This window comes from Melanotaenia boesemani, chromosome 14 (genome assembly GCF_017639745.1).
Source record: "Melanotaenia boesemani isolate fMelBoe1 chromosome 14, fMelBoe1.pri, whole genome shotgun sequence".
In the NCBI taxonomy this organism is placed as follows: Eukaryota; Metazoa; Chordata; class Actinopteri; order Atheriniformes; family Melanotaeniidae; genus Melanotaenia; species Melanotaenia boesemani.
In genome coordinates, this window is record NC_055695.1 from 8,505,572 (window position 1) to 8,529,906 (window position 24,335).

General features: G+C 37.2%; 1 protein-coding gene across 6 annotated transcripts; it reads left to right on the top strand.

Moving 5' to 3' along the window:
* The first annotated feature begins 4,247 nt into the window (after nucleotides 1-4,247).
* dazap1 (DAZ associated protein 1) lies at nucleotides 4,248-24,312 on the top strand. 6 transcript variants are annotated; one of them, XM_042007422.1, is made up of 14 exons: nucleotides 4,248-4,381; nucleotides 5,487-5,527; nucleotides 7,018-7,184; nucleotides 7,697-7,762; nucleotides 8,952-9,059; nucleotides 9,292-9,340; nucleotides 13,561-13,643; nucleotides 16,723-16,870; nucleotides 17,072-17,104; nucleotides 17,697-17,846; nucleotides 18,633-18,797; nucleotides 21,568-21,660; nucleotides 22,105-22,152; nucleotides 22,549-22,867. In XM_042007422.1, exons 1-14 carry the CDS (start codon nucleotides 4,350-4,352, stop codon nucleotides 22,581-22,583), a joined length of 1,218 nt encoding a protein of 405 aa, XP_041863356.1. In that variant the 5' UTR covers nucleotides 4,248-4,349; the 3' UTR covers nucleotides 22,584-22,867. The 6 variants fall into 6 exon arrangements, with proteins under 6 accessions (XP_041863356.1, XP_041863360.1, XP_041863354.1 ...); XM_042007426.1 differs by lacking the exon at nucleotides 22,549-22,867 and adding an exon at nucleotides 22,876-24,312 and having other exon boundaries at nucleotides 4,249-4,381; XM_042007420.1 differs by lacking the exons at nucleotides 22,105-22,152; nucleotides 22,549-22,867 and adding an exon at nucleotides 22,876-24,312 and having other exon boundaries at nucleotides 4,249-4,381.
* Nucleotides 24,313-24,335: the final 23 nt, after the last annotated feature.

Sequence of the window (24,335 nt, forward strand, 5' to 3'; positions counted from 1 at the left end):
TATCAGTTTAGGAGTTTACATATGGCCTTTTCCGTTAGTACCTTCTCGGCTCTACTCAACCTGGTTTTTAGCGTTCTCCATCAGATAGTAGCACCTGGTACCAGGTACTTTTTAGCACCTAGTTGGTCGGGACTCGAAGTGAGCAGAGTCGAGCCGAATCCTGCAGACTGCAGGCCACTGTTTGGCCAGGAACTGATGTGACTGGATGAATTGTGGGAGCAACCCCTTCCCAAACTCTCCACTACTTTTGTCTTGCCGCCCGCAGCCTTCTGACTCTCTTCTTTTACCTTGAGTCTGGCTTTATGTCAGACTGAGCAGTAAGGTTCTCATCACCTCAATGTTCTCCATTGTTGTGTCATGTTTGTATTTATAATCACTTAAAAAAAAATTCCTAAAAACCTCCTCTGTTGGAACTATGGTATAAATCTCACAAATCTCAAAACCTGGAAACACACAAAACATTCCTTAATGGGTGAAAGAGTCATCATAGAAACTTGCAATTGTAACCCGTGGTCACCCTGCCACACTAAAGCCAAGCAGTGTCCCCGTGGCAACAGGAAGAGGGTGCTGTTTTATCAGCCAGTGAAGCTGGAGGAGGAATTATTGGCAGCAGCAGTTTATGGCTTTATGGTATTCTAACAATTGTCTCAAATAAACAGTGTAAGATTGACTTTAATGACAGACACTCCTTACAGACTGCTGTGGTGCTGAGCTGCTGGTTGAAAATGGTGGGAAATGATTTTATTAATCACATGTTAGTTTATTAAACTGGAATAATAACAATAATAAAAACTGGTCTACAGATTAGGAAACACTGGGTTTATGTCACATGTGCAGAGAAATACCAGAGCTTCCCCAGAAAGCTACATAACTTGGTAACCACAGATCTTTTATTTTCATGGCTTATATACACTCTTAGTTTTTATCTGTCAGAAATTATTTAACCTATTCATAGTTAATGTTGCAATCCTTATCAAATAAAAATGTATTTGCAAAATGTATTTCTGGGAATGGACTGCTTATATCTCTGAGTAAACTATAACAAGTCATGAGTGTTGGCATGTTGTAATATCACCATCTCCCCCTCCTGCTCCACTTCAAGCTGTTTTCCCTACATACATTGTAATTGGAAAGAAACTGGCTTCATTCCCAGTGGAGAGTACATTATAAATCTTGACATACTGATGCATGACCTCATTTTGTCCTCTATAAATGATATGGAAGTGAAACAAGAGCATCTTCCAGGGACATGCACTGTGCCAGCTGAGGAGCTGAAGCTCATCCTGACTTTTACGTTTCCCAATGGGAGCTTTATAAAAGCTCAGGGAATACTGCCACAAGAGATATCCGTGTACTTCTATTTTTATTGTAAATTAGTTTCAAGCTAAACATTTGACTTAGATGACTATAGATGGAAGAGAAGAGCTTGTGTATAAATTATGATGATCCACTATGTGCAGTATCTTAGGTAATATTTTATCTTCTAAAACACTGTTTTCTCCAGAGCTGGCAGAAGACCCAAATATGATATGGTTTGAATGAAGGTACTGTTGAGCTTTCAGGAAGTGTTGCTGCATGAATTCAATAAACCTGATAATGCAAACATGGAAAATTGCAACAGGAGAGCTGCTCTCTTTGTAGACAGATTTTATCATGACAGGTTTTTTGTGAGTTTTTAGAGAGCTAATTTCCAGAAAAATGTGGATGTTTTCTAAAAGGCAACAAAAAATTTAAATATGTAATGTACCGGCCAGGTATTAAGAGAAATTAAACATCCGCTGAATATGATGGCTGAAACACTAAAAAGAATTGTTATAGATGCATTTTAGCCATTTCCTTGGAAGACCTTTGCATTTTTAACCATTTGGTAATTGAGGGTACTTACTGTTCCAGTTTTGTTAGAATAATCTTTGTCCATTCTTGTTGATTTCAGCTGCTCAAGAGTACATATGTTGTCGGATTCTCTTCCTCACCATACTCCATACATTTTCAGTAGCAGACAGATCTGGACAGGCCATTCAAGCACATAGCCATTCTGTCTATGAAGTTATGCTGTTGGAACCATTGCGAAATGTTGTGTGGTGTTATCCTTGTTAAATTCTATCTTGGACAAATACTAATTTATTTAGATACATATGTCTCACCAAAAAACTCATGCCTTTGCATTAATACCTTCACATGCTTGCAAATCTCCTGTGCATCAGTCACTGATGCACCCCAATACCATCACAAGTGCTGACTTTTGCACCTTTTGCTAATAATGGTCAATCTCATCTTTGACACATAGAACCACATGTCAGCTTTTCTCCACACCAGAAACATGAACATGCATCCTCTGTTGTTTTGTCTGCCTGAGATGAGCATGTGTGAGGAAGACGCAATAACGTTTGTGTTCAGGGCTGACATATGACTCTAGGCAGTGCACAGCGTTGAGTGAAAATGGTTTGGCAAATGCTCACTTGACTATACTGCTTTCCTTCATCCCACTGATGCAGCTCCAGTTTCTGACCTTGGTCTTTATGCACTTTAGATTTCCACAGAGTCCCTGAATGTTTTTACAATAATATAGATATTTGACATTGAAAGACTCAATTTGTTTTGCAATTTTGCGTTGAAAACACATTTATTTAACTGATTGATGGATACTTGACATAACTTGTGAGCCTAGATGCATCCTCAACTGGAAAGGCTAATAATCTGCATTGAACATACACATGTGGACAAAATTTTTGGAACCCTTCAGTTATTGAAAGAAAAACTCACAATAGTCACAGAAATAACTTGAATCTGACAAAAGTAATAGTAAATAAAAATTCTATGAAATTTAACCAATGAAAGTCAGACATTGCTTTTCAACCATGCTTCAACAGTCAGGTCAGGGGCCACTTTAGAATAGTCCAATGTTTTCCTCTTAGCCAATTTTTTCCACATCTATACTTCTGCAACCACTCTGCAATGGTGCTTTGAGACTATTTGTTATATTCTTATCTATATATTGTAGCATTTTCATGCTACAAAATGCCACAATCTGAGATGCAGTCTAAGAAATATGGGCATCAATCTGAGCTGGGGGCTGCTGTAGGTAATAGTGGTGCTATTGTTAGTTTGTTTGCTTTATTTGGATGATTGGGTGAAAATAGTGAAGACCAGCCAGCACTGTAGCCTGTGCTTTTCACCTCTGCTTCTTTGTTTTTTATAATCTTTTATGCTTTGTCTTCTATGTGAGCAAATTGATTGTGTTAAATATAATATAATATAATATAATATAATATAATATAATATAATATAATATAATATAATATAATATAATATAATATAATATAATAAGATATAATAACTTACTCATGCATGCTATTCTTTAACAAAGCCCAATGTATTGACAAATAATTTTTAATAAAGGGAAAACATGACAAAGCAATATTTTTGAAATAGTTAAAACTTTGTTTTATTTTCTTTTGTTGTTTGAAATGGTTTTGTTAGCTAATATTGTGATTAATAAACTAATAAAGTAGCTAATCCGTGTTTAGTTTGAATAATTTTCAACATTTTCATTTTCTAAAAATTTACATAGCAATTTTGTAGTAATGCAGTCCACATTATTACAAGAAAGTAATTTTATCACAGTAGTTTTAGATTATTTTAGAATGAAACACTGAAAACACTGCACTGTTTATAGAAAAAGGAGGCTGCCATAAAATAAACACTTCTTTTTGTAAAAATACATCAAACTATTTTCACAAAAATGAATCTACTTCCACCCATGGCCGTACTCAGTCTTGAAAATGTTAAATACTTTAAATATTTGGTTGTTAAATTTTGTTTTTTCTCACATGAAAAACTCGATGGATGAAAATAATCATTTTCCATTTTCAGTGTGGACTGAAATCTAACCTATGAACTTAAAATATACACTTGATACAGTTAACTTTATCTAATCTGACTTTCCAAAGCAGATACAACGTTTTTAGCATTTAAAGAGGTGAAATGATCCCAACAAAACACATGTAATCCAAAAGCGTCCAGTCATTGACAATGCAACTATAATGTCATTACACGTTGATTATTTGTGTTACATTTTAATTTTTTGTGTGTAATTTGATTATACAATCCCAATGACATAAAATTAATTTCATGCCAACCTGGAGATTATTAGAATTAATGGGGTGTGATTGTGGACTGTTTGGGTGTAATGTTCCTTTAAAGGCCGTTGCCCCCTGCAGCGTCGTCATTGCGCAGAACAGTTTGAACCAAAAAGCGGAGTGACCTTCCTCCGCTCTCAGTCTGAGAGGGGCAGCACTGAAGCAAGAAGCCGGGCACAGCTCCTATAGTCCCCCACTACAGCCTCAGAAATGAACAGTAACTTAGTCGGAGATGAAGTCGGGTAAGGTCTATTAAACAGATTCTACCATTCTTTCCATAGGAATGTTATGCCCTGCACAACATTGTTACTTGTAGTTAGCGCACTATGCTGCCAAGCTGTCATTTGACAGCTAATGTTAGCATTCGAGCTAAGCTAGCTCTAGTAACTTAGCGGGATCGCTAGCCCGATAAAAGACGGCAAAAAAGTAAAAATAATTCTCAAAGAAGCTCAGATGTTGGTGTTGTTGTTTGTAGCGAAATATGCCACCTTTGTTTGGAGTGGTGTCACTTCTGCTGTCAAGGAAGTAAACTAAACTTTAGTTACTTATTTCTGTGTTGTTTCCAGTTAGCTCCAAACAGCTGAGCTAGTTTAGCTAACGCTTGCCAGCGAAGCGAAAGTCTCCTCGACTTCGCCGCTGCTAGGACATTTAGCGGGCACTGCTGGAGGATGGAGCATCCTTGTACGCACAAAGCTTTCAGTCTTTACACAGACGCTACATATGTCACGGACATGTTGTAGTGGTTATCTCAATCAAACATTAAAGAATTTGCTGGTTGGTTTTATAGTTGAAACTGCCCCTTAACTTCCAAATGATGCAACCAGCCTCCGACTTCACCGATCCGCTTGCTGGGAGTCGAGCAGCCGCTCTCCTTTGGTCCGTTTTGCTTTGTGGTGAAGGCTGAACGGTGATTGCCATGGATTATGGAGTCAGTTTGTGTTAGCTCGCTAAACGCCAAGGCTCTGTCCCGGGATAACTTACGTGGCAGGACGTTTATATAAAGACCTTTATTGTCGAAGCCGTTGCACGGAGTGTTAAAGGAGCGGAACACAACATGAGTCACATTAAACACAGAGATGGAAACTGTAGCTGCATGTGTTTTCATCCCGATGTTGCACCAGGTTGTGAGGCAGGCATTCTTCTAGCTGTGTATCTGTGTTTTTGGCTGTCTAGTCAGCTGTCCATCAGTAACTACACTTTAAATTTTTTCCACCAAGTGTTTTCAGAATTTAAAGACATATGGACAGACCAATTTTTAACTGCTGTTTTAAATGTAATTCAGTAAGTCTGTCTCAGTGCTTCACAGTTAATCATTTACTGTGACTTCATGGTAACCTCTTCTTTCAGGAAACTTTTTGTGGGTGGATTGGACTGGAGTACAACACAAGGTAAGTCACACAGCTTAACTTGTGAATACTCATACACTTCCACAAGTAAGTGTTATTAAACAACATCAATGTGTCATGATGACTGTCTGTGGACACATGTTTTTTATGGCAAGATGCTAGCTTGGAAAAAGTGGAAATTAAGTTTGAGTGAACCAAAGATTATCAGATTACAAATAAATTGAACTGCATAGGCAAAAATCTAAGTCAATTTAAGTATGCATCTTTTTTTTTGTATTTTTCTCTGTGTGTTTGTGCATCTGCATTTAAATCAATGTAATCTAAACATTATTGACCAAAGGTGTATGCATTAGTCACAGTTATTATGGATAATAACAAAATATGTGATCAACTGAGTTATTAGTGTTGTGAAGTTGCATGTGGTTGATGGCATAATAAAAGTTATAGCATCATGGTTAGTGGCAGTATTTAGTTTTAACACATGAGAGACTGTTGTTGAAATGTCTATTGTGGTTGAAGTTTATCATCACCTATAGCTAAAAGGAAAGGCAAAAAGCTGGCATATTACAGACGTTAACCCTGCAGGAAGTAAGGTTTCATTGCAGGTTAAATTAGCTGCCTTATTTTCCAGAAAATATTTTGTTTAGATGTCTTCACGTCAGTTGTTATGATGAACTGTTTGTTGTCAGTATCTATGTATATTGAAGTACTTTTCTCACTTAAATATTTCCTAAAACATAAGTTGTAAATAGCAAACACTGGAATCCATATTAATTGGTCTATATCTGACCTGTGTCTATGTTCTTTTTTCAGTCTTATCCACTATGTAGTAGTCATGTAGTTTGCTTCCCCATGGTTTGGTTTACTATTGTATAATTTTACTGAAGTACTTAACAAGATCTGAGGCACAGTTCTGAGTAACATGGTGCTTGTATCTATGTCGAATGCTTATACCCCAGGGCTTTTCAGCAGTAAGAAAACCAATTACGGTAACTCTCTCCAAAGTGACTCCTCATTTGTTCAAACTTGCTCGCCTTGCTTGAGTTGCCTTTGTGGGTGTGTGTGGGATTTACTGTGGTTGGTTGTTCGTTTGGTACTGTGCAAGATGACACAGCCATGTTTGCTCTTTGGGAGGTTCTGTATACAATTTACCGTAATTTAATGTTTTCATATGAATAGCACAATCCCCAGCATGCTGTAAAAAAGCAGTAAATCAGGGTCACTGGAAGATTTTAAGTGTTTTTTTTTTTTTTAATTTTGTGGAGAGGTGCTTGTGTTTTTTTTTGTTTTGTTTTTTTCTATGCCTGTGTTGGTGCCAGACACAGTTTTAGTGCTGTACATATTTTCATAGTCTCATTTATCATAATGAAAGCAAGAGATATATAAATCATGACTACACTTCTTTTTGTTGTTCAGAAGGCAAACTAGGCTGAGTCAAATCTTTAGCTCTAATTTCTTATTTGCAGTGTTGTATGTTTCTGTTCTTGACTCTATTAAAAACCTTTGTTATGTACTTTCTTTTATTTTTTTAGAGACACTGAGAAACTACTTCTCACAGTATGGGGAAGTAGTAGATTGTGTCATCATGAAGGACAAAACTACAAATCAGTCGCGAGGCTTCGGCTTTGTTAAGTTCAAAGACCCCAATTGTGTACGGACAGTGCTGGAGACAAAGCCACACAATCTTGATGGAAGAAATGTGAGTATTTTAAATCAAAGAAGCTGATAGCCAAATCATTTGGATAAGATCTGCTCGCACAAAGCGCGAGCAGCGTTAAAAACTTCATATTGGATTTCATCATCCACAGCAGTTGGAAGTTATTTGAGGTGAAGGACTGTTTTTCTTTGGTTTGTAAATTACCTAAAGTCACCTGTACAGATTATGTTGTTTACAGACATTTGTTTGCCCAATATGTCTTTTACTTTATTAGCATCAGATCAGCAAACCTGAGACAAATGAAAAGAAACAAGATCTTAAACACTATCTGCTTTCTATTAATGGTGTTTTGTGTTTGGTTTTTATTCTGTAAATAGATGTGTAGAAGGGTGTAACATTTTATTGGCCACATTTGAATTATAATGTAGTGTACACTATATGTTGTATCACTGAGAGGGGCAAACTGATATGTTGTAATGGATTCAGTGAAGAACGTTTGAAGGTGCCTTTAATTGAGTATAAAATGAAATGTTTTTTTCTCCCTCTGCTGTCAGATTGACCCGAAGCCATGCACTCCCAGAGGAATGCAGCCTGAAAAGTCTCGAACCAAGGAGGGCTGGGTAAGAGGAACTGATTTTTACTGCCGTGGCTATGTTGGGTGTTTGTACTGGAATAAGGCTCAGGTTGACAGACTCATCATCCCATCGTCCTCCTGAGGTTAGACTTTTGTTTATTTTGATGAGTCATGAAAAGATCTTGAGCTTAAGGTTTAAAAAAAAACAACAAAAAAAAAAACACAATAATCAAATTTGATATTTTTTTCTTTAAATACTTTTTTTTATGATCACAGAACAAATCATAGAAATGAGTTTTGATAAATTACATATCCGTTTAATAATCTGGTACTTCTGTTGATCTCCATTTGTGACCAAGAGACCATATGAGCCGCCTCATTTATCCTAAAATACTCATCATAAGCAACATTTCCCACATGTAACTAAAACATCTTATAAAGATCTTATCTAATGTTGTCACCAAGCCTAGATGTTGAAATTGCAGCATGTTTTTAAATGTAAAACTCTTTTCTCTTGTTCTGAATGTGTTGCTCTTTTCACTGTCTTATTGAAGTTAAACTGAAAAAGCACAAGGAAGTCTGGAGAAGCATTAGATTGCATGGTGCATAAAATTGCCCTCAGCAGTGAATTGTTTGAGAAGCAGAAATCTCTTTTCAAACTTGGATAATTTGTGGGTCAATCAGCAATTCTATCAAACCCCTGTAGATCTATTGTAGTAATTTTGTCCCTTTGGGCAGCAGAAGTTTTAGTTATTGCATCTTTGCTGTCAATAAAACAGCTTTATAAGTCACAGATTTGGCTTTAAGCAGACTGTCTGTCAGAAGCATTTATAAATGAAGCTCTTTTTCCTGCTACTGGCACTCCTCTTTCTGGCTTTAAGTCATGTAGCTGCTACCAAATGTTTTACTTAGAAAACAGAAGATTTAATTGTTAAGAATCACTGTTGTTGTATGCAGCCTCTAGCTTTTATGGACTGAGCACAGTGCAAAGCCGTAGTGAAATGCTCACTGGTTGAAAGTAAGAGGACAAAGCCGTGTTCCCTGATCTGTGGAGACTAGTGTTAGCATTGACATGACATGTTAAGAATTATACCCCAGGGCAAGAGGAGAACCTAATTTCTTCTGCACTGTCTGAATAGATGATGGCTAACTGGCCTCCTCCCAGAGTGATCCGTTAACACACAGTGGAATCCATACACTCCCTGTTTTTCATTTATTTGTTTCTGTGTTTTCAGAAGGGCAGCAAAGCCGATAGCAATAAATCAAAGAAGATTTTTGTAGGTGGAATCCCTCATAACTGCGGAGAACCTGAACTCAGGGACTATTTCAATAGATTCGGAGTGGTGAGTATTGCCAAGTGCATAATGCCTATTCATATTGCCATTAAGATTGCTTGAATGGATGTGACTTTGAACAGGGTCAATACTACACTATACATGAAAGTTTACAGTGATAGGATGAGTCAGATTGTCCAAAATGAGGTAGAATGTTAAATTGAAGTAAGAAGGGACCCTGTCTGTTTTTTTATTTTTTTTTTTTTAAATGAAGCCACTATTTCCCTTTGTCCCATTCAAGGTCACAGAGGTGGTAATGATCTATGATGCGGAGAAGCAGAGGCCCCGAGGTAAAAGCTGATCCCATTTTTTTTTCTTTTCCCCTCCATTTCTTACCACCTTAAATCTCATGACAAACTATTCTGGCCCAAAGAGAAAAAGTCCGTTCAGTTTAATTAAATTAAAACACTCAAGCCTATAACAGGATTGGTATATGGTAAACACACACAATAGGACACAAGGAAATAAAAACAGATTACGTTAAACCCACACCAGAGTAAATACAGTATAGTCGTTTAGCAGATGCTTTTCTCCAAAGCAACTTGCATTTAAAGGTGGTTAGGCAGTAGCGTTAAACAGACATTTTGAAAACTGCACATTTTTTAGTAATACACAGTCCCCACTGAGTGGAATGCTTTCTTAAATTGGTAGGCTTTGATTTTCAGTCTCTCTGTTGTGACCTTGAAGGACAACGTGTGTTTTTTCCTTGAATGCCTCTCAGCTGGTTTTTCAGGAAAGAAAGTCACTTTCAGACTGTGTGTATTAAAAGAATCGAGTTAAACACATTAAACACTGGCTGATCTAGAAATTAAAGTAGAGATACTTATTGTATAGTAACGTAAAAATCATTATTTAGTTCCTTCACTGGACATCACTGAACGTCTCTTTTACCAGTTAATTCCTCTAAATTAAAGTACTGAACTTGGAGCACTTAAGAGCTCCACATCAGCATTTAATAATGGTACACATAAGGACCATAATAACAGCCATTAGTCCTCTAATATCTGAAAGGATTTTTACAGTCTGGCTCTAAACAAAAGTCAGGTATCACTGGGTACATCAAAAGGGTTTTCCATTTCATAATTTTTCCTTTTTTTCGGGTAAATAATGAAAGACAAAATTCACTGGCCTTGTTTATGTGAAGCTAATTTCAGGCTTCAGTAGTCCGAGAAAGTCAGATTAAGTTGGAGTCTTCTGAAGTTTTGATCTTCTAAGATTTACTACACTCAACTCGTTGCTGTGGAACCACAGATGAAGGAATTTCTTCACTGCAGTTCTGAACAGGAGGAATGAACACACTTTCATTGTTTATTCACTTTTAGGGCAAATCCACCCTAACTCAAATAAGATTAACTCAAGATGTATTAATATTTGTAGCTTTTTTTACTGTATTTATCCCTGCTTTTATCAGCAAGGATTAAATAAATATCAACATAACATCAGACCAAGTCAAGAAAATTCACCTGAACAAGCATTTCAAGAGCCAGAAAATAGTGACAAAATGTATCCGTCAAATAGTACAAAAACTATCTAAACAAAGAATAGAGGATCTAAATTTCCGTCCACGGCATCCATATGCAAAAGGTAGACTGTATTTGAAAGTTTGATTAATTTCTTGTCTCTTGGGAAATAACTCCACTAACACATAAGTTCATACAGTTAATTAAATAGTTATTAAAATGTGTTTTGGGAGTGAAAAAAAAGACACAACTGATAAGGAGGCAGGTTGCAGGAAAATAGGTGCTCCAAAAAATACACTACTTAATCACACTATGCAGCTGGCATATTGAGAACAGGTTGAGTATCTTAGGGGGAATTTGTCCCTGAAAGAGGGTGTTTACAGCTTAGAGTGAAGAAGGTAAAAATAGTGTTATCATGAACACAATAGTTTTATTTTAAGGTTTTAGGTCTTTTGACTCTTAGGAAGTTTCTCTAACCCATTTCCTGTCTGTGAAATGCTGAAACTTTTATATTTGTCCAGATAGCCTCATAATATATTCATGACTTTAGACATTCATCGACACTTTTAGCATGGATGGCCTCCCTGGGAATCAAACTCGTGCCACCAGTGTTGGTATTAGACTCTGCCCACCAAGTTACAGTCACAGCTGTTTCATCTGCATTTGTCCCACATAGCAATGATGCAGAGGCCACTGTCCCACAACATGCATTACTTTTCCTCCTTAAATACCACATTTATTCTCTATTGGGAGAAACCCAGAATAGTTTGTCATTGGAATTTAACATGATGTACTGTACCAATAACAACCATTAATCTTTAATAGTATAAACAATTTGTTTAGCTAAAACCCTTTGTATGTTCAACATTGGAATAAGTTTTCTTTACCTTGATTTAGAAGTAACTGATACATGTATCTTCAATGGCATAGTATGTGTTTTCCCATATGTAGAAAGTTAAGTATTTTTGTAAGTAAGCCCTTTCTATTTTTCTTTCTTCTGTCCCCCTTCTCCTTGTGAATGGTTTGAATGTGATTAACGGTGTCTCTTAAGATTTGTCTTTTCTCCTTTAGGTTACTGTGCATTGACAGGTAGCACAAAGGTACAGGCCAAAAGTAAAAGCGCACATTTTTTTTACTCTGCATAAATGGGGTTTACATAAAGTGCATCAAGTATTTTTTTAGAAATTATAATAATATTTTTAATGGGATCAAAGAATGATCTATCGGTTATTATAAAGAGATGGTTTACAGGCATTTTTATACCAGCCAAATCAAATCAGATTTTATTTATGAAGCACTTTGCAAACCAAAAGCAGTGCTAAGTGCTTTACATGATAAAAGAAACTGTTTTTGCAGATTAAAAAACACGAGCCTTTACACACCAAGTATGTAACATAACAATCCAAAAACACACCTGATCAGACTCTAACATGCACAGCACCATCTTAACCCCCTCTACACAAACATAAACTCTAATGCCTAGTTTCTATCACCTTAGCTGAAAATAAATATAAATGGAAACAAACATCTGGCTTTAATATGTTTTTCATCTTTATGTTAAATGAGTTGCTTCCTTTTAACAGTTGGTTTAATAAAAATCCTGTCGTTTTTACATCAGATCTGTGTTTAATATTTCATGCCAAAGTAAAATTAATGAGTATAACCAACTGGCACCATTATAATAAATTACTTTAATAATGTTTTACTTTTGGGGGGAAAAAAACATGATTTTGTCCGTAAGTCCATGATGATATTTGCTTGCTTAACAGTCAAAAGTAAGAAATTCAATTTACTCGCATAGAAAACGAAATAAATTTTTTTCTTTTACATTTATTACTAGAGAACTAATCAATTCTGAAATAGTAAAAATAGCATTTATTTACTAATTAACCATTAGAGAGTCACTTTAGCTCTCAATAATGATATTCAGTGTAAAAATGTGAGTTAATAGCTGATATTAGATTTTTAAGCAGCCGGTCTCTACGATTTCCATTTGAGTGTTGCCATGATGTTCCAAACTTGTTAATCATGCCAGCTTGGTTTTAAATTTAGGCTGGGAATGGGTCACTGACAGATGTTATTAATAGTTGTAGAGCATGAGGCGTGGGAACACTTGGCACGGTGCTAGAGGTCTCTGATATCTCAGTTGTCTCATAGGATATTTAATTAGATTCAGGTTAGGTCCCCAAGTAGAGATCTACACTCAACCCAATTCTGCCACAGCCCAAAGATAAGCAGATTGAAAGTAGATCACCACAGCGCACGGCAACTTGTTAACGCTCTGAGGAATTGGCGTTTACTGAGCAGTTCTTGTGGCCAAACAGTAAAACTTTCGATGCCTGCTTTTTGATGCACTTTGTATATTCTCCGGGAAAATTGTGAGCAAAATTAGCACCTTGTCAGTTTGGGAATTCAGTTATGGCCTATATTTTTGTGTTACCTTTGTGAGCAATATTTTAATTGTCCATTTTAGGCTTATCCTGGCTGACTCAAAAGTAAAATACTGAATTTGGGAAAGCTTGGAGAAAGCTTTAGGCATTCTACAGTTTGTGTTTCTCCATATTTTTGTGATGCATTAACAATGGCTGCTGCGAGTGTGTGCTCCACAGCAATATACCAAGGGACAGATCAAGGTGGGGTTTGGATGAAACAGCATGAAGCGACAAAATGTAATGTTTCAATTGACATTTATCAGCTAAATGTTCAGTCTTGTCAGAAGGTAGAAAATGGACTTAACTGACCTTTTTATGTGACATTTCACATTGAATCAAATGCTACACCTGTCATCCTTCATGTTTAACAGTTAAGAAGCCCATAATTGTTAACCTCACCAAATATTTCTCTGCACAGTAAAAGAGAAAAGTTTCCTTCAATCCCCAGGCATTAGTCTTGGATTTGAGTTGCTCTGCAAGTCTGCGACATCATCCGAACCCCAGGAGCCTCTTGCTCAGTCTTGACGGATCCTCACTCTGCTGAAGCCCAATACTGTTCTTCATCTTGTGTTGTCACAACCCCCCTGCTACCTTGATTCACTCTTGGTCGTTGGCTAGGTTTTGGATTTATTACTTTCGAGGCCGAACAATCAGTGGACCAGGCTGTCAACATGCATTTTCACGACATCATGGGCAAAAAAGTGTGTAGTTGTAGTTTTATTTTACCCTTAAGATCAAACAGAGGCTTGGGCGACGGAGCCATAATTATACCATGCTATTTTTATTACCTGAGGCAAAATTTCCAAAGATCAGCACAGATCTACCCGAATATGAACAGGGTATTAACTTAAATTATCTCAAGTCCTTAGTGCAATGCATACACCTGTCACCCTTTAACTTTTTGAGTTTCTAAATATAGCCATACTTCACTTTCAGGTTCAGTTGTCGCCCAAGGCTTTGTTTAAACTGACCTCTCCTTTGGGGTGACTGAAGTGCACTTGATATAAAAAAAAACAACAACAACAAAAACAATTATTTGTAATATTTTTTGGCAAAAAGCAAAAATAATTGTGAATAAATAAGCATTATTTTTTTAAAAAGTGAAAATTTCGCTCAATCTTGACACGGTTCACCTGAAGGATTGGTCCAATCAGTTCTGTTTTTGATTTATTTCTGTTTTTCCTTTTATTTTGTTTTCTGATGTCTTGTTGGCAGGTCACTTACATGTCAACATGTCCGTTTTTTTCTTTCTTTCTTTTTAATTTAATTTAATTTTTTTTTTAAAAGCTCAACTCGGTGACCTCAGTGAAAGAATCTCCATACTGTGTCTGTCAGCTCTCTAAATAACAGATGAAAGGCTGAAACTTGAGTTGCACAACGATATTTGCATGTCACTTCTCAGTGTTTGTTTATCTCACTGGCTGTACCAGATGGATGGAGTTTACTGCTTTAAGTCGATTCAGATAGTGTCCGGTAAACTAGTCTTTCAGGCAAAAACAATACATTTATGGTGGTGTTATATATAAGCTCACCTTCTGGCACACCTTGTGTTGCACTGTTGTATGTAGCAAACACCACCCACCTGGTGCCTCAGCTGAGTAAAACTTACCAAAAAGAAAGGGCAAGTTTATATTGGCACCTATATGATAAATATTGGTCATAACAACAAATAGAGCTTCAGCACAATTTCCTCCCCAAAAATTCAGTATGTATTTAGCAGACATGCAGATGTAAAAATGGCCTCATACAGAGAGTAACAAGTCATTGATGTGAGGAAGGGATCAAAGTAGCATTGCACCTCTCATATTCTGTCCTCACATGTATCCTGTTTCTGTTCTTGACCTTTACACGGCTGCACATGTGGTCTTAAAGTTATTCTTTAAGATTAGCTGGGCATGACACCGTAAGATTTTTATGTATATTTGACTAATATTGGTGAATTAATAAGGTGAAGCTGTGCTTGTTTTAATACTTTACTACTTTAGTAAGTTTTCATACTGTGAACTTTCTTCTTTGGTTGTTTTTGTTTTTTCTTGGTGAGGCTCTTTTTTTTTTCCTCAGTGAGCCCTAATTGTTTTTTTTTTGTTTTTTTTGGTAAGGCATGTGTTTAGGGGCCTTTTGGTAGAGAGTGGACAGTAGAGACATATCAGGGAATCAGAGTAAGTATTTGCTCTGAAATGGGGAATAATGTGCACCAAAACCCCCTGCAGAGGTAGTTGCTGTTTATAAGTACTATAACATTCCTGACTAACAGCCTTACTCTTGTGCAGTTTTTAAATTCAAATATTATTAATAATTACATTACAAAATGCACTGAATCCAATTTCTTTGGTAAATGATTTGGTCCAACCTGTATGCTCTCCAGTGGTACCTGCTCCTCTTGACTTTGCCCTCGTTTCCAGCAGGAATCAAGGCTTGACTTAATCCATTGTTCTTGACTTGACATTACCTTACGCTGGGACTTGAGGGAGGCGGGGAGATACGAGTTACAAAATTAGAAATTGGAGCACATCAAACTGCGAAACAAATCCCATTTCTGCTGTTGGGGACCATACAGAAGTCATGGTATCCATCACACGTAGCCACGATGCCCTCGGGAGAAGGTGCTCAGGTAGCTGCTGGCGGCGGTGAGGCCGCTGCCGGAAACATGTGCATGTAATTAGGTCGACAGAGAAGGAAGAGGGGAGACTGGGGAAGGTGGTAACACCTTAAAGCAGGGAGGAATTTGTGATTCGTTTTCCTCCTGCAAGGTGACCCCAATAACTCAACCCTTCAGTCTATTTCTGGTTGGCTCCCCTTAGTCTCAGCCTGTTTCTTTGCTCTGGTTAACTGCTGGTAGCCTTGCCTAGTTATCAACAGGGAAGTTTTAATAATGGAACAATGTTAGCTTTGAGTCAAAGTGCTTCTATTATACAGCAATAAATAACTGTAATTAAACCAAAATGTAAATAAAGGAAGCTAAAAGAGTCTTTGTGTGTTTTTTTTTAATTAAAAAAAGTAAAAATTGGGCTTTCTAAGGAGAATCTCTAATTAATATACTGACAGACCAGTGTTGAGTTGTATAAAGATGGTTACCTCCAGCTGACACATTGGGCTCAAAATATATTGGTCATTTGATCTTATAAATGTTTTATCACTGTACATTTGACACAGTATGAAGATTCGGTTTTATATTGAACAAAAAGACTGTTCATTTGTACTATCTGCATGTTTATGTTTTTTAGAATTCAGATACAATGTTTTCTACATCCATTTCCCCCCTTTAAAACTTATTCCAAATAAAGTAAAAATTAGATCCTTTTTACGCTTTGGCTGGAGAAAGGTAAGTCATGACCTTACATTAGATGTATTTATATTTATATAGGGCAGTTCATAACAAAGAAAGAGATACATCTATGTTTCTCAGGTACATTTTTAGTGGTCTTATCTGGAGACAAATCCTTTTTATTTACTGCCTTGGCAATATGATACATATATATGTATACATACACGCACACGCACACACACTTTTTTTTTTTTTTTTTTTTTTTTTTAAACTATTGGCCGGGAAATTCCTTCTTATAGCCTGGTACCTGAGACACATAGCTATACACCTCTTGTGTTTAAACAGTAATATAATTTGAAATAACGGCCCCACATTAATCAAATAAACGTAAAGATTTCAAACTGGCCCAAAATGGTGAGATTAAGTATCAGTTGTAGGACAGGCCTGTCTAGGTGAGGGACTTCATTGACCCTTTACTGGTGTTGCCAAAAGTGCTCTCCTTGTCCTTTGTCCAGGTGGAAGTAAAGAAGGCTGAACCTCGTGACAGTAAAGCTCCTGGCCAGCTTGTCCCTGGCCAGTGGGCCCCCAGGGGCATCTTGAGTGCAGCTAATGGTTGGACAGCACAGCCGGCCCATGGCTGGCAACAGCCTTATGGGCCACAAGGTGAGTGGGAACAAGTCCCAGAACAGAGTAAGGGAAGCACACTGTTTGCAGGACAACCTTGAAGTAACTGTTTAAATGTGTTGAAGTCTGTGCTTAAACATTAACCTTTTACATGTAGACCACTGCTTCTTCAGCCACTTTAAATGTTAAACTATTATGTGAACATTTTACCCACTAAATTTTACTTCTCTCTTTCTGAAGGAGTGTGGGTGTCTGCTACTGGCCAGCCCATAGGTGGGTGTTTGCCCTTCACTTGACAACACTTAAGAGAGTTTCTTGCATGTTGTGTAACTGTGAGATTGCAGATAAATGTGACATTTCCATGTGATCATGTACTTATCTTGAAACGCTTGTGTGACAGAAATGGGGTTGCACACAGAGTAGCCAATCAGCTGATGACAGTTAACAGTACATGTTATCACTGATTCATAATGGCTGAGGCTGCTGATAATTTGCTGCTTGAGACAGATGGCAGCCTTGAATGGATTCTGGCCTCCCTCTGCTATTGGTCAGGCTCGACTTCATATCACCACCTCCAGGTCAACCTGCAGCGTTCACTGCAGTATCAGTCCTGTGCTGGCTCAGAAAATACTTCACTATAAGATAGTGTTCCACAGCTTATGTTTTTAAACCGTTAATCAATGTTTTATCAGGCAGCTGATCAACCAAGCAATGATAAACTAATGCAATTTAAAAACATCTGTTTTGGTATTGCTTTTCACAATATGTATTATTGTTTGTGCTTAATTAAAAACAACCTTTCAAAAAGGAGGAAAAAGCCCATATATACTGATAGAATCATCAATTCTGCTTTGTGTTGGAACAGGCGGGTATGGACCTCCGCTGTCAGCAGGCCGGGGAACCCCCGCACAGCCTCCGTCACCCTTTAATGCATTCCTGGTCACAACCCCGGCGGGCAGCTTCGCTGCACCTCAGGGATACCCTCAGCAGGGCTACAGCACAGCACCTCAGTTCGGTCAGTCATACCGAATCATTTAACCACTACATGTTGTATGCTTTTCTACATTCTCGATTACTAATGGGTAAAATGTTGTGAGTTATGTTGTATTATGTTGAATTAAGCTTTATTAATCTAGTGGAAAATGATATTGCTTGCAGCAGTATAGAATAAAACAATTAGAAAATATCACTTATAGGTAAGTGCAACACAAGGTTTTTTTTTATTGTATTTATTTTTTCAGTAAAATGAGAGTGTGTTAATATTCTCATTAAATTTGAAAGTCCTTAAAGCAGTTCTTCTGTTGCTGTGGTAAGGGAGGAACCTTTATCTTATCAAAGATGGACAGCGTGACTTGCAGAACCTCCTAATTTAGTGACATGTTACTAAAAGATCTAAAAGGTAGTACTCCCTACAGTTATTCTGTACTGTTGCTCAGTTAAATTGAGCTAATATTCCTTAAATTGTAGATTTAAGTTAAGACAGAAATAGAAAAAACTATGGGTAAAAACACTCCAATTAATTACACTAGTGTTGGCAGAGTTTGATGTGGTATTCAGTATTTATAAAATGTGTTCCTTTTATTGGATTTCAGATTTTACAAAAATGGGAAATTCTTAAACACGAAACATTATTAATTAAATTGGCGGAATAGTAGAGAAATGGAGTTTTTCAGGCGTCCTCGGCTGATCTAGGCTTACCTGCTTTACCTTTGTTCACATAAACCATACACAGTGAGACAGGAATATTAGAAATATTTTATTTGTGGAAAAAGTCCTAGTTTTTGTCATTATTATCCAACAGGTTACAGTTTTGGCACACCACAAGCAGACCAGTACGCTCCACAAGTTCCCCCTCCACCCACCACTCCAGGGACTGCACCGCTGGGCTTTGCTCCCGCCACCACACCAACTCAGGACTTGAGCAAAGCTCCCACTGGGCAGCCTGATTTCCCTTATAGCCAATATGGTAAGACGAGCGCTGTGCATAAAGAACTGGGCTGCCTCTTTTCTGTCCCATTTGATCTTTTTTTTTTATCACCTTCTGATCCCACTCATCTCCCTGGAAATTTTATAAGATGCAACTACTGTTCATCTAAGTCCATGACCTCAACTCATACACCAACAGGAGCTTGCTCTTGGTACCATATAGCTTGAACAGCTCCACATCCATACATGCTTTCTGCATACATGAACCCCTCTGGCTCTGCCATGAAGATGCTGCTGAAGTTTTGCCATATCCAGAAGTCCTCAGCAGTCATTTCTGTCAAGTTATTCCAGCTGGGCTGTGGATTGATTTAAAAAGATTGGTAGGTCTTGGTAGGTTTTGAATTAGATCATCCTGCCTTGCTATGTTTATTGTTTGTTTTTGCATTTTTATTTTTATGGTAAAAGGAGTGTGATTCTTGTCTTGACTCACTGTACAAGACCTTTGATTTGCTTCTGATATCCTTACTTTTTTATTAATCCCCTCTATACTTCCTGCTCCTCTTCTTCCCCATTTGTGACTTTGCTGGCTTCTTTTCCTGGTCTTGCCACCAATGACATAGAAGAGCACCAGCAAGACACTTAGATACACATGAAACCTAATTTCTGGTGTTGGGCATGTCCAGCCTTCCAAGTGACATGAAAATATACTGTTTGCTCTTGTGCCTTGCAGAGCCATTGGAGTCCTGGATAAATTATTATAATATTTGTGTATGTCTGACTCTGGGTGTCTTTGTGGTTTTTTAACTCTAAAGTTTAATATTGGCTTCAGACTGTGTTGGGCCAAGATAATTACTCCTTCTTTTGAGGTGATGAACTGTTAACCAAGTTTTAGGCAATATTCAGAGACTAGAAAGTGAGACTTTATAGTTTATTTAAATCCTTTTCTATTTTTAAAAATGATTTATTTTTTGTATATATGCAATTATGAAGTTGTTCCCGAGCATACTGTTAACTCAGCGGGCACAAATAGAGGTTGAATGTTTTTCAAATCTGAAACAAAATAGAGATGGTGATGCTGTAAAAACGAACTGACATCCATTGAAAAGAAACCGTGTTCTTCATTCAACATTCAGCTAATCAGTCACATAAGCAGAAAATCAGATAACAGATATTCAGTCAGAAGCTTCAGTTTTCCTGCTGCTGGTATTTTTATCCTGAAGAAGTCTTTCGGCTGCTTCAAACTGCTGAATCTACGTTTAAAGCAGTCATGTAATTTATGACAGATGCCCATCTTGTTCAGTGTTTCCTGCTTGTGCCGATCTTCCATCCAGCTTTCTGCTTTAAATGTCTGCTGCCTGTTCAGGTGCCTAAATTTGTTATCAATTCATAGAAACAATGTGAACTCCTAATAGTTTTGTGAAATGTGTTGCTGTTGATGCAAAGCCATGAAAGGTTATGGATGAATATAGCCAGCACTGATAATATGTGTGTAAAATTAGAAAATGGATGTGGTCAGACAAAGAAAGTTTGGTTTGATTAAGGTTTGGATCATCGATAGTAGGGTATTTTAAAAAGTTTAGTTTAAGTCAGATTTAAGTAAGTGGTTTTGTATGTTAATTATTTTTATTGCATACCATGTACAGTATTTTTAAGGATTAAAAAAACCCAGTCCTTCCAACAGTGCTTTACTCTGACTTCAATACACTGTAAACTTTATAACTTAAAGAACTAACTCATCACATTTAGCTTTTTGCCATTCTAGTTTGTTACTTAAAACTTGTTACTGGTGTATTCAAGAACATGTCCATATAAGATTTTACATATTCGTCAAGATTTAGCGTGAGAAAAATAAAACAGCCCAGTGTCTGATCTGGAGCTGCAGAACAGTGATAGTCTGGAACATAGATTCAGCAACCATCAGTTTCATGCTAATCCATTCAGTTTGGGAGGAACCGTCAGAGCTGGGAAAATGCAGCAAAGTTTAACAGATGTGAGAAGCATATTGGCTGGTTTGTAAATTAGCCAGTCAGAGTGAGTTGAGTGAGCCACTGCAGCCGAGCAAGCCATGAAGATGGAGGCAGGGCACGGCAAATCTGATGGACAGACGGCATGCATTGCCATTTAGGAGACCTGCAGCATAATGATAACAAACAAACAAAAAAAACATAATAACTTCTAACAGTGTAATTTTGATTAATGAAGATGTATTTTAGGAGTTTAACCAGTTCATGTTTAGAGATTTTAAGGCTAGACATGTTTTAGCTCATCAGTAAAGTTACTTTTTACAAACAGAAACTTAAAAATCCTTCTTAAATGTTCCTCAACAAGTATAATTTCTGAGTGGACATCTTGATGTAATTCTGTTTAGAAATAAAATGCTATAAAAGACAAACTTGATAAACTGACTATCTGCTAAGGGACAAGAAACTGAGAAAAGTAAGGAATTCTTTGGAAAATGGCTCCGTGCAAAACCGCTTATTATAATACCTTCACCAAGTTTCCATCGTCTCTCTGTCTTGACAGAAAAATATTTTTTTATATGTCACTTACATGTTAGCTTGCAGTGCACATTTCACAAAATTCCACGAGACCAGGCTGGCCTGATTTTAAAAGGGAGAAAATACAAAAACCCAAAATGTTAACATACAGCTCACACACACTCGCTTTGCTGAAGTGATACCTCACCAAGTAGAGTTTAGACCCAGTAAATGAGTATAAATGTAGAGCTCTGTTAGCTGGGGGAAATATATACGGTAGTTGGCCAGCAGTATCTGGGTTCAGTCAACCTGGTCTCCTCATCTCCCTGATAGGCTTGGGTAACTACCCTCAGGACCCTTCTGCCTACGGACCAACGCGTCCTTCTCACAGTTATGGTCAGGATGAGCAGGGAGGATATAGTTCAGGTAGGTGCCAGCATTGTCTTCTCCAACAACAAAAGAAGCATTTGTTCAGTACCTTTATAGAGCTGCAACCTGATTCTTTGCCCTTTTCTTTTTTTTTCCACATTGCTTAGTATTTTGCATGTACATTTTGCATGTACATACAAATTGCTGTGTTTTCTTGTATAGTAAAAGCCAGCCATCACTTTTGTCACAGCTGAGCGGATTTTAAACACCCAGCTTTACACTGAAATTTGACAAGGTTAGTTAGAAGCATGTCGGGTCCCTCGGTGGTTGTGGCTTTACTATAACAAGATTAACATGTCCTCCTTTTTTCTGTCTGCATTGCTTTGCTGATTTGTAAAAGGATGATCTAATTGTCAGAAAATTTGTTCATGGTTCAGTTGTCTCCATGCATCAGCAGTCCATTCATCCGTTGCCCCCCCCTGTACTGTCTCCACATTATAGCTAAAGGGGTGAGAAAGGAAAGAAGATTTAAAGGAGGCCACAACACCAGTAAATTTACAATTACACTCAGATTCTTCTGTTCAGTGGTTTTGTTTGGACCACTCCCTGCTCCTCAGACTTTGTTCTTTACAAATAAATGTGTTTTCAAATTTACTCATTTTCTTTCTTTCTTGTCTTTCCACTCCAGTCTTGTATAACCTTCTCCAAAAAGGCTTTTATTGGAAGCATATTGGTATCTCCGTGCTTATGTTAACTGGATGTTACCAGGGCAGGAAAATAACCAGTCACCAGCAACACTCAGTAAAGATCTGGCCAGAAAATCTGGAACAAAGCCATCTTTTCAATTTTAAAAAGCACTTTGGCTTGGACAGTGGTTTGAAATTTTCTCCAGGCAGATTAGTTTCCTTCCCTGGCAGTCACTATATTTCTCTCATATGTTTGCAGGGAGATGGTGCCATCCAGTGTATAGATCAACATAATGTTACACTGATCATCCAGGAGAATATAGACACAATGAAGCTGACTAGACAGCTGAGAAAGTTAGGAATACTTTTGTTGTGTTTATTGGTTTTAACACACTTTTATTTATTTTATAAATTAAAATAAAATCATTGAATAATAATTTTTTTAGGGTTCTTTGGGAAAATCTACCATAAAATCTCCTCCTTTACTTAAAACTTGTAGGAATTAAGCTCTTCCTTAATCAGTTAGTGTCTCTGACATTGATATATCCTCTTTTTTTGTGTTTTTACTGTCTGCCATCTACCTCAGGGTATGGTCAGGACCTGACGGCCTTCGGTCACAGCTTTGCAGACCCCAGTCAGCCGACTGCCACGTACGGGGCCCCTACAGCACAGCCCGCCACTGCTCCCCAACCCACCGCAAGCGCGTTTGGCAGAGGGCAAAACCACAACGTACAGGGCTTCCACCCATATCGACGCTGACCACCACCCCAGGATGGGGCCTTTGTGTAAAATTGAGAAACAAAAACAAAAAGAAGTCGTCAGGGAAATGTGTGTTCTGAAATAATGTCCTTGAAAGCAAAACTGGAATTCTGGATCATTGGTTAGGAATGTGTAATGCACAGTTTGTGAAATGGAAACCTTTTGTGAAAGCAGGGATTCCAGTAAATTTAAAAGGTATGTGTAAAGAAATCCACATTATTTTTTCTTTGCATAACTTGAGGATCATTCAGCAGAAAGAAGCTTTTATCCCCCCTCCACCCAAACAATGTTTTATAGTAGAACTAAAGTACTTTGCAATAATTTTGATTGTCTGTTCAAACACTAGCACAGAGACTATATGTAAAGAGACTTGGATTTGAATATGTATATTTATGGTGGACACAAATGAAAACAGGGTCTCAAGTTTCTTCAGCTTTAAATTCTAGGGAAAAAATGTTTTTATTTTTCATTTGGTGAATTTTTGTTTACTTTCTGAGCCTTTAAAGTTTGTTTAAAATGGAGATTCTGAATATATATATATATATATATTATACACAAACTGTGCAATTTTTTAAAAAGAGAATTTTGTACTATAAATGTACACTTTGCTTGTTTTTTTATTTAAAGATGTAGACTTCCCTCAGGTGGCTGTTTTGAGTGCATTTTTTGCACTTATGCAAAAAGAAAAAAGGACAAATTATTACAAAATAAATGTTTTAAGGATATGGTGGTCTTGAGTGTATTTGCCTATGGTCTTGAGTGCATTTGCTTCTGCTTTTTGTTGGTTGCACTGCACAGTGCTGAAACCATTTGTTCAGGAATGTTCAGGGAATTAAATGTATTTGGCAGCTAACTTACTAATGAATTTGCTTTAATTCTTTCATGCAAGAATCCTAGTTTCAACATTTGGTAGCGGTTTAGAACTAAAGATTTTTTTGTCTTTTAGAAATATTCTGATTTGGACCTGTTTTGTCATAGAAAGGTTATGACATCTTGGGCCCCTGAGCACAGACATGTAGAAGATTCAAAACCACAAACTATTTAAATGCTCTTGTGATTTTGTACCTCCAGCTGCTAATCTTAACCCTGCAGACACATTCTTTTTCACGCAATGGTAAATTAATTTGACCAGTTAAGGCATTGTGTGTGTAGGTTTTTCTTTCTTTTCTCATTTTTTTGTGAATGGAGGGTGATGGCAGGAGTTTTGTATATGTTTCTGTGCATGTCTGGCCATACATAAATTACTTTGTCCTTTTTACATTAATTTGCGTCTGTTTTTACTCATTT